At 37.5% G+C, this 11,121-nt stretch overlaps 1 protein-coding gene across 1 annotated transcript in view; it reads right to left on the reverse strand.

Annotated features, from left to right (window-relative positions):
- Window positions 1–617: 617 nt before the first annotated feature.
- The window catches only part of becn1 (beclin 1, autophagy related), a 61,183-nt gene continuing 50,679 nt past the window's right edge, over window positions 618–11,121 (reverse strand). Inside the window, exons 7-9 of the mRNA XM_016258237.1 lie at window positions 7,422–7,482; window positions 5,780–5,922; window positions 618–948 (exon numbers count right to left, since the gene is read on the reverse strand). Of these exons, the coding sequence (XP_016113723.1) occupies window positions 780–948; window positions 5,780–5,922; window positions 7,422–7,482 (373 nt within the window). The 3' untranslated portion in view covers window positions 618–779. The remainder of the gene's footprint in view (window positions 949–5,779; window positions 5,923–7,421; window positions 7,483–11,121) is intronic.

Below are 11,121 nucleotides of genomic sequence, written 5' to 3' on the forward strand. Positions count from 1 at the left end.
GAATAGACTACAAGACATTTTTCCCAGATTTTTGCCAAGATTTTTAGTTTCTGAAGATCAGATCCTGTCTGCAGATTTGAGCTGACAGATTTCACGTAGTGAAATGATGGCCACATGCTTATTTCTTAGCTTCAGACTATGATTCCAACCAGGATATCAAACATGTTTCATATTTTGAACCGTTTTTGATTTGTAGTCATGTAGTGTATTCGAGTTATGTTATGGGTGAAACCATGCTAGAATGGATGAGAAACGATAATTTAATTTTATATAATTATAAAAACGGCCTTATCAGTTCATTAACAGATGCCAAAAAGAATAAAAGGATCATTATCATAAAAGAGTTTAAAACTGCTTGTTATTTTATAGTTACAATGTATAAGTAAACATAAATACCATGAGCAGCCAATTTTCATCTTCTATAAGCCTTTTGTAGTTGAAGTACTTCTAAATCTATACAGTATATATGTTCTTACCTCTGTCATATTACATGGCTGAGTAAGAATAACCATTAAAGTTGCACTTGACTCCTGGGCAGTTCCAGACAAGAAAACATTCAGGAAGAACATCCCACTATCCCCTTCTCACCTCTAATATTCCTAGCTATGCAAATTAAATATACCAAACACAAATTCACATCACTGGTATTTAATGGTGTTTAACAGTTAAACAAAACACACACACAAAGATTTTAATTAGGTAAATTCTCATCTTAGTACTGTGAAGATTTCATGTGGTTTCCTGGTGTCATTGATCAGGTGTCAGAGTCGAGATCAAATCTAACGGTTGTAAAACTGCGAGGAGACCCAGGCCAGACCCCACTTCAGGTTAGTGAGCATGAACTTGAGGGCTTTGGTCCACTGTTCCTCTGAGTTAAACTGAGTCTTAATAGAGTAAGAACCTCCACTGCCACCCGTGTCCTCGATCTTTCCTTTGTCCACATCCATTCTAATTACAGAAGAAAAACAGAATCTTCAGTGCAAACACAAATACATGATAAAATCAACAAAAATGAGATATTAGCAGATTAATTGGCCCTATCAAAAAAAAAAAAATACACACACACACACACACATACATATATATATATATATACACACACAGTATATAGCAGTAGCGAGCGGTGACTTTTTTTAACCGGGTATGCTGAGTGATAAGATTAAGACAACCCCCCCTTCCAATCCTTCTTATAGTTTCAGGTTTATCCACAGTTATTTGAATGATAGAAATCAGCTGCTTTTCCAAGTAAAACCCGCTAAATAATGTAGTTACGTTATGATACGTAATATTCAGGGGGTGGGGAGATGGGAGATTCCCCCGCTCTACATGTCTCTGCATGGACTGAATGATTTTTTTTATTCATTTATTTTTATTCTCAGTGAATAGGAGTTCAAACTCCCACCCAGGTGACACTACTCCAATAATAGACCATGCAAAATACCATAATAATAATAATAATAATAATAATAATAATATCTTTAAAATATTGCCAAGTAACGTTGCAAACAACAATACAATCCGAAAATGACTTTAATAGTAAGCGACAAAAGTATACGAAAAACAAAGGTACTGTTTCCTATTTTTTTCTGATGTTTGTTATATACATATTTATATAGCTACATTTTTAATTTGGCTGGCCACCCCAGGTGCCCCCCCACCAGATGTCTTGCGATAGGCTTGTTTTTAGTAAATTTCTAACTGCATCTGGCAGTGGCGGATCCTGGCATGTGTAGGCAGCTGCCTAGGGCCGCTTTCTTCTCTTCTTTATGCTTAATTTTAGGCAGTTTCTATAGTGTGATCTTAATGACAATGTCGAGAGCGCATAATGTTACGCGATCCATGCGCGCGAGGACGAATCTCTCCCCTCCCAAGCGGATTTCCTTCACTCACACAAAACTGGACGTGTGCTTTTAAATATTGTTCTTTTACACAACGTTCCAAGTACCTGGTGGTTGCCTAGGGTACCACCAGCTAAAGTGGGTGCCAATGAGCGCCTCAACACCTCCGTTAAATCTAACATAATGACACTGCATTTTAGCAAAAAATTCACACTGTTAAGCAGTGGTGTAGTCCTAAAAAAAAGTGGGTTACTATCACCCAGCCGCACCCCCACCCAACACACACCACCAAAAAAAATAATAAATTAAAACCCAAAGTAAATGTTTTTTGTTGTTGTTTATTAGTCATTTATATGGTAATATAAATGGAGTGCACTCTAAAACTGGTTGACAGATTATTTTTCAGGTCTACTGCATTTAAAAAAAAAAGTAGTTCCAGTTCTGTTGACTGCATCACAGTTCTATATGACTATAATTTCCACACCACATGTTGCTTTGGAATTAAATTCATTGTGAAAAGTAATATTCAGTAATATAACAAAATAACTAATGCACTCTAAAACTGGTTGACAGATTATTTTTCAGGTCTACTGCATTTAAAAAAAAAAAGTAGTTCCAGTTCTGTTGACTGCATCACAGTTCTATATGACTATAATTTCCACACCACATGTTGCTTTGGAATTAAATTCATTGTGAAAAGTAATATTCAGTAATATAACAAAATAACTAATATATATATATATATGAATATCTACGGAGCACCTAAATACGGAGCACCTAAAGCGACATGGTGGTGGAAAAAAATCAGATTGAGTGAAAAAATTTGGGGTGGGAGGAAAAATATTTGTCAGATTTTTTGCGTACTCTCGCAAAACTTTTGCGTTCTCTCGCAAAGATATTTGCGTTCCCTCGCAAAACTTTTGCTTTCTCTCGCAAAATCAGTTGAGTTCCATTCAAACACTTCCTGTTTACTTTACAGATTGTAGTGGTTCATACAGCTCCATACGTTCTTACGGAGCCCCTAAAGGGACATGGTGGTGGGGAAAAAAATTCTGAAATTTTTTTTTGCGTTCTCTCGCGAAACTTTTGCGTTCCCTCGAGAAACTTTGCGTTCCCTCGCGAAACTTTTGTGTTCTCTCGCAAAGATATTTGCGTTCCTTCGCAAAACTTTTGTGTTCTCTCACAAAGATATTTGCATTCCCTTTTGCGTTCCCTCGCAAAACTTTTGCGTTCTCTCGCAAAAGATATTTGCGTTTTGCAAGGGAACGCAAATATCTTTGCGAGAGAACGCAAAAGTTTTGCGAGGGAACGCAAAAGGGAATGCAAATATCTTTGTGAGAAGATATTTGCGTTTTGCAAGGGAACGCAAATATCTTTGCGAGAGAACGCAAAAGTTTTGCGAGGGAACGCAAAGTTTCTCGAGGGAACGCAAAAGTTTTGCGAGAGAACGCAAAAAATCTGACAAATATTTAATCCTCCCACCTCAAATTATTTCACTCAATCTGATTTTTTTCCTCCACCATGTCCCTTTAGGGGCTCCGTACGTTTTCAGTGGAGCAGTTCATAGAGTTTTGTTTTGAACTTGGATGAAATAGTCAGTGCTTATCAAGGCACGGTTTTGGGACATTCTAAAATGCTTAATGTAAACCACTGGATGACTATATTCAGTACATACCTTATTAATAAAGCATACAGACAAGCAGAATAGCCCAGAATATGAACGTAACCCGGTAAATTGAATTGCACTTTAAGAGTATCCCTCATAGAAAGAAAATGCTTAATTAATGGACTAAGATAGTGGTATAAAAAGGACGAATTCGGTATACAGTTTATTAATAAATTATACATGAAAGCAGGTAAGAACAGAAGCGTTTTCCTCCCATAAAGAAAACGCGGCTTAATGAAGACGGTGATTAAAAAAATGCTATAGAACTTATTAAAAATATATTCTGTGTACATGCAAACAGATGAGCCCATATGAGCTGAATTGCATGATAAGCGTTTTCTTCCCCATAGAAAACCGCGCTTAACGTGGTTTAATATAAGAAGACAGTGATATAAAAAGCCCACATTTTATATTTTATTAAAAATATACTACAGGCAATCAACGCAGTAATCCATTAAGCCGGTGGTTCTCAAACCTTTTCCAATAGCGTACCCCCTAGGGCATTTAGCCTAACATTCTTCTGAGTACCCCCACTTAGACCGCAGTCACACCTTTTCCATTAAGGGACAATATCTGCCCCCTTAAATTGTTTTCCATGTTAATTTTTACTGCAAAGTTTTTCTAGCCTTATTAATTGTAGGCCTATGTCATGTTTTATGTCATATTCTTCACATTTCATTAAGTGTATTATTAATAAATAAAGCAATAAATGATGGCAAAACTAAGTTATACTTCTAGATTCAAAACTAAAATCGCCAGTAGGTGGTGGCAAGTCACTGTCTAATGAGCAAGGCAAAGCATTCATTCATTCAGTAACGACCCAGATCGCAAACTAACATATAATCAACTTAGAATCGATGTTTCTCGTGGCGTGCAAACGACGTTGATCTCCGACGTCGATCCAGCATCGTTTTGCTCATCGGGTAAAGTTTGATCCAATGTCAGGCACGCCATTCAAAACTAACGGAAAATCCACGCAATTGGTTGTAGTTATGAAAGGGTTATTAATCAGTTCTGATTTATCAGTACTCTCCGAATCATTCAAAGCTGCAGATTCATTCACTAACGAAACACTGTTCTGTTGCGGATTTCGTTGGAACTATTATTTCCTTGTAAAAAATAACAAACAATATTGACAATATGTTTTAAATGTAGGCTACATTTAAAATGTAAAATGTACACTTAATATTGCCTTTTTTGTTGAACTGTTATATAAAATTAATGTCACATTTGGCCTGTTCATTATTAAAATAAAACATAGAATCACCAATACAGATAAAATGTTACACAGTCAATTTAAATAATCTGTATTATAGTCTGTGCCATACAGCGTGAGCCCGGTCCACTCATGTGCGGCATATTTTTGTTCATTATGACTTTTTCCCCTTCGATATTGGAACGTACAAAGCCCAGTTAATTGAATAAATAATGGTTTAGTTTCAAATACATTGCGAATATGGAAACATTTGGATTTGTGCTGAATGAGAGCGGTACGTGAGCCCATACTTTCAGCTTCGCTTTAAATGAGGTTTTGGCTTGTTTATAGCTATTCTGGGCTTGTCTGCTTTCCTGTGCATAATATGCTATATTTTATTAATAAACTGTGCACCATATTTTGGTTTTAGCCTATAGGCTACCGTCTTCGTCCATTAGCCTCCCTTAAGCGTTTTCTGTAGCCTAACGGTTTTAAATGGAGGAGAAACGTTGCATTATGTCTATCTGCTTTACTGATAGTAATTAATGAGGTCATTAATATTACAATTGTTATTAGTATTAATAGTATTTATTAGGCCTAATACCGAATTGGGCCTCCAGTGTCACTGTTATAGTAGCCTACATTAAGCCACATTAAGCGTTTTAGAATGTCCCAAAACCGTACCTTAAACTATAAGCAAAGCTGACTGTATTTGAACTTGAGTCCAAGTTTAAAATAAAACTCTATGGACCGCTCCATTATGAACGTATGAGCTGTACGAACCACTAACTTACAAGCTGTAAAGTAAACAGGAAGTGTTTGTCCGAACACAACTGGTTTTGTGAGAGAACGCAAAAGTTTTGCGAGGGAACGCAAATATCTTTGCGAGGCAACGCAAGGTTTCTGGAGGGAACGCGAAACAAATTTCCTCTTACCCCAATTTTTTTTCCAACCACCACGCCCCTTTAGGTGCTCCGTAGCTTTCCCTTGCATCAGCTAGAGTTACATATTGCAAAAGCCTGATGGTCTATAATGACATGCCATTTTTGTTATATAAATTTGTGTTCTGGATATTCTCACCTATATGGCAGACAAAAGCCTGTGTCGCCCTTCTCCACCTCATCTTTAAACTGCTGGACACAGTCAAGGAAGGCCACCATAGCATGGTCAAATTTATTATCCCAGAAAAATCTGAGACCACCAGAGCAATACAACGGCAACTCCTACAACAGGAAACAAGTAAAATATGCTGATGTTAAGAGTACATTTCCTCCAATACCATTTTAAAGGAAAGAATGTGTCTCCCTGATAATAGAATTAAGCCCACTAGGAAATGCAAATAACCTCTTCATGACCTATTAATTTCCTTTACTGGCTTTGTTTAGTTTTTACTTTCAAGAATAAAACAGTACTTATGAAAAACCAGTTGATAATCTACACTCACATGAGATTAAGATTTCAGTTTTAACACTATTCTAGGAAAAAATGTTTCATCTTGGTGGCTGCCATGTCGAGCTGAAAACTACTGTGTGTAAAAAGAAAGTTGATGCCAAAATAAGAATATATATAACCATACTGTATTTTTGTAGTAACAACATAAGGGTGTCTTCCTCCATATAGTAGTGATCATTCCTATGTAATATACTGTACCTTCCTAAAACTTTACATTCCACTGCAAGAGTTTTTTCCTTTCTGAAAACCCCACAAGACCATTGTGTATTCTGGAATATAGTATTCAATATATAAATATAACGGACTGACAGTCAACTATTGACAAATGCTTAAGTGCATATGTGTGCACATGTTCTCTTTAAGAGTGTTCATGGAATGCAGTTTAGCACAAATGCAATTGCATTTTTTGAATAAAATTATGATGCAAAATAAATGTAAACACTGTCAGACACATCTTAAAGTCAGCCAGATACATCATGGCATAAATATTTGTCTATATCTTTTGACATATAAGAGGTCATTATACCATTAAAACATCCAATAAGTATAAGCTCCAAAAAATGGCTTGTGGGATTTGTGATATCACAAGGGCAAATGAGACTTAACGGTAGGGTAGGTGATTTCAGAAAGGTTAGCAAGAGCCACACCTTCTCCAAAACACATGAACACGCACAAGCTAAGCAAAGGCTAACCAGCGACATGATGAGAGACAGCGATGGAGGAGGGTTGAATGTAACACTGTCAGATTACCTGGTGTCTCATTCACTGGCGAGAAAACATTACAGTACAAAGCACATTATATTACAATAATAACGCCTTCCATTCTCACTCGGTCTGCAATAGCATAATGGAACATGCTGATGATGTATCATGGCTGCACGAACAGAGAGCACGGAGGTATGCAAATACATACATTGACAGGCAAGTAGGACAGCCTATCATAGCCCTCAGACTGAGGGATATGATTGGATGAATATTTTATGGTCCTACACCTTCCACAAACAATATAAATACATTTAGAAAACTTAAGTGATTGCTATCAGGATGTGAAGAGAATTTCAATCAGCATAGCAAAAATTATTTTAAACCAAATCACCTTCCCTGCCTTTAAATAAGATGTAAATTAGACTCTCTCTAGAACAAGAACCAGTCATGCACTTTTACAATGTCGCACCTGTATAAACTCCATCACTATTGCTCAAAAATTCAAAAATAAAATTATTTTTCCTTCTCCTTCATATATTAATCAAAGTTTATATGTGGCACCCACCTTGGACTTATCTGTGAGAGATTCCAAATAGGAATGGTTTCCATAAGGAACAAGTCGATATCTACAAAGAGAACATAAACTGTTAAATGTTAATTTAAACATTAAAAAAAAACATAAATGTTAATCATGTTGGCTTGACAATAGCTTGGAAATTATGCTGTCTATACTGGATGCGTTGTGTTGTGTTGCCGACAGTAAATGGATGTTCCTTTCTATTTCTGATGTACTACACTGCAAATCTGGGTCTGGAATGTGTAAAGCTTTCAAGCTACATATATCATACTTACATCAGACCTTACAGAATTAAAAACAAGCTAAAATTCCCATAGACATAAGATATGTTTACACTAAAATTATAACTGATAATAACGATAACGATAAAGTTATAACTAAGAGACTCCTAACACTAAGAGAAGTCATGTGGATATCTATTCTTCTCAGAATATAACTGTAGCACCAGCTTAAATAAAGCACCAGAATAAACAGAGTTGGTTAACAAGAGTGTGGACGCTAATGTAGTTAACATTATAGTTATAATTTTTTGCTGTGAATGGGCCCTTACATTGACAGAATGCTGCAACAATCATATCACAAATGTAAACTGAAATAGATTTGTAGACTACTTTAAGCTTCTATACTAGAAAGTAGCCAATACACCCTATATAAGTCCTATCATCCGCCGTCTTGGAACAATTTCAGACACTTCTCATCGCTCACTCTAACAAACCAATGACTTTTTATTGAAAATGCCATAATTTACCATATACAGAATTATTTAACAATAAATTAAATCATGTGAACATTAGCAGCTAAAGATTATTGCAGATATATTTATTCATATATGAGCTTTATCACACAAGTAGAAGTGTGATATTGATTTTATACATAAGTTTCATGAAATAAATATATACATAACTAAGGAAAAACCTTAGTGTTCCAAAAAAACTCTCTTCTGTATGAAACTTCTTTCTTCTACCATGGACTTGAATCTGTCTTTGAAACCTCAACAGATGTAACACTTTAGAACTAGCAACAACTGCTTGGGCTGTTATCCAGGATGTTTGTGTTATATGAGAGAGAACTGAGCATCTGTGATTACCTGCATCTGTTACCTGTAACACTGCATTTAAACAACACACCAGTTCATCGGTTCATGCATTCCGTGGGAATCAAACTCATGACCTTGGCGTTGCTAGCACCATGGCCTACTGTTTAAACTACAGGCATGCTGATCTCTATAAAAGTGATACTTCAATTCAAGAAGTTGACCACTACCCAGAGTGTCACCTGGATTAAAGAGGTAAAGCGCTGCTGGAGATGTGGATTGGCCAATGTAGTAGGCACCTGCAACCTCAAGAATCCATAAAAGGTCTGCAAAGAATTACAACTCAGAGTCCTTCATGACTCCAATGACATCTCCAGGGCTGTTCTTATGGTAAGCCTGCCAGTAGTTCTGAGTTGCTTCCCTTGCAGACAATTTAGCAATGTCACACTAAAGTTGAAGGGTCATCACTTTCTCTGAGGTGTCACTTTCTCAGTCTCTAATTCCAAAAAGTTGTTTGCTATACATAACGTATTCAATCACACAGGTCTGTATCTCGCAGAGCACAGCTTGCTTCCGGCAGACCGGGTGAAGACATTGCTCCTTATTGGGCCAGACCCGATGCCTCACATCCTAACAAAAATTCAGTCCACATGCAAAGGACCAAATAGGGGGACCCACTGCTGTCTGCACACAAATGGGATGGTCTCTCCTGGGAACGATGGATCCAATGCGTTTCCAGGAGCATTCCATATGATCTCTTTCAGCATATGGAAAGGCTCTGGCAAGATGATACTCTCCTGTACAATGACAAGATGGTCACTAGGTCTAAACAGGATCAAAATGCTTACACCCTGCTGCAAAATGCAACCATCAGAGTGAATGTGGATGGTGTTCATGTACTACGCTATGCCAGGTAAAGAGGCTGTACTCCCCAGTTTACGAAGCACCAAGTGCACACTGGCACAAGATCCTTAGAAAATGAAGGCTTACTGCCCTGAAATTGTGAAGTGAAGTCAGCTGGGTATTTGGCTAAGATAACTGTAGAGGAGGAATGCAAAATAGCAAAGTCTCGGTTCATTCCACACCATATGGTGCAACACAATGGTAAAGGCAGAAGTGTCTTTAACTGTTCTTTTCAGCATCAAGGATAATCTCTGAATGATCCTGAGGTGTCCTCCTGAGGTTCCGTCAACATATCATTGCCATTAGCAAAAACGTCAAAGGTATGTTCCAACAGGTATGCAAGCCAGTGCTGTGGTTCCTTTGGTGAGACAATGCACAGGGAGATGCAACTGGACATATAAGAGTGGCATATGCTTCTATTTAGTACTACTTGCGGCCCATGTTGCATTGTTTATACCCTCCAACACCATGTACAAGAGCACAGAAGTGATACGGCTGACTTAAATGACATAGTGGAAGATTCATTCTATGTGGATAAGTCAAGTCAAGTCAAGTCGCCTTTATTTATATAGCGCTTTTAACAATACAGATTGTGTCAAAGCAACTGAACAGCATTAATTAGGAAAATAGTGTGTCAATAATGCAAAATGATAATAGTAAACAGATAATAGATAACTTAAAGATAAAAAAAAGGATAACTGCCTTCACAGCACACCAATCCCAGATGATACAAACCCTCACAAATATTTATGAATGGAGGTATGATTCAGCTATCAACCGACCACATCACAAAGTCTCGCACTAAAAAAGTTGGCAGGCCCTTATCAGAGGTGCTCAGGACCAGCCTTCCTGATTCAACCAATCAACAAGTGGCCGTCCATACCCAAAACTGAGGAAGAGGCAACCTCATTGAATCAAAGAAGGCTGCTTTTATTATTTTATCTGTTTCGGTGCCTAGTTGTTCACTCCTTGACCTAGCTCAATTTCACACATATCAAGAACTGGTCCAGGACACCGTTAGGTCCCTGCATGGGGTGGCTGCCACATCCACTGACTCCCCTGGCAAGACCTCTTATTACATTTAAGCAGAGAAGCTCCTTCTGGCATAGGTTCAAGGTGACTAATTTCCACTGAAAGTCAGGGCTTTAAAGACTGGACAGTCACTTGTACCAGAGTATGATGGGGCTACTGAACTTATTAGAGTGGGTGGATGACTATGTTGTACTGGTGATCAGGGATTGAAATTAACTTTTTCCACTTACCAGCCAATTTGGCTACTAAAATTTTAAGTTACCGGCCATTAATAACTTATACTAGCCCCCCCCCCCAGCCCATCAAACAAATGAAAATATTAGTAAAATATAACACAAGTGAACACAACATGCAGTTTTTAAATTAAGGTTTTTATTATTAAGGGAAAACAAAATCCAAAACTACATGGCCCTGTGTGAAAAAGTGTTTGCCCCCTAAACCTAATAACTGGTTGGTCCACCCTTAGCAGCAACAACTGCAATCAAGCATTTGCGATAACTTGCAATTAGTCTGTTACAGCGCTGTGGAGGAATTTTGGTTTTTGGTTTTGGTTTTCGAGCATTAACCACCTTTTCAAGGTCATGCCACATCATCTCAATAGGATTCAGGTCAGGACTTTGACTAGGCCACTCCAAAGTCTTCATTTTGTTTTTCTTCAGCCATTCAGAGGTGGACTTGCTGGTGTGTTTTGGATCATTGTCCTGCTGCAGAAACCAAGTT

This window comes from Sinocyclocheilus grahami, unplaced genomic scaffold (genome assembly GCF_001515645.1).
Source record: "Sinocyclocheilus grahami isolate Dianchi unplaced genomic scaffold, SAMN03320097.WGS_v1.1 scaffold1661.1, whole genome shotgun sequence".
NCBI classification, from domain to species: Eukaryota; Metazoa; Chordata; class Actinopteri; order Cypriniformes; family Cyprinidae; genus Sinocyclocheilus; species Sinocyclocheilus grahami.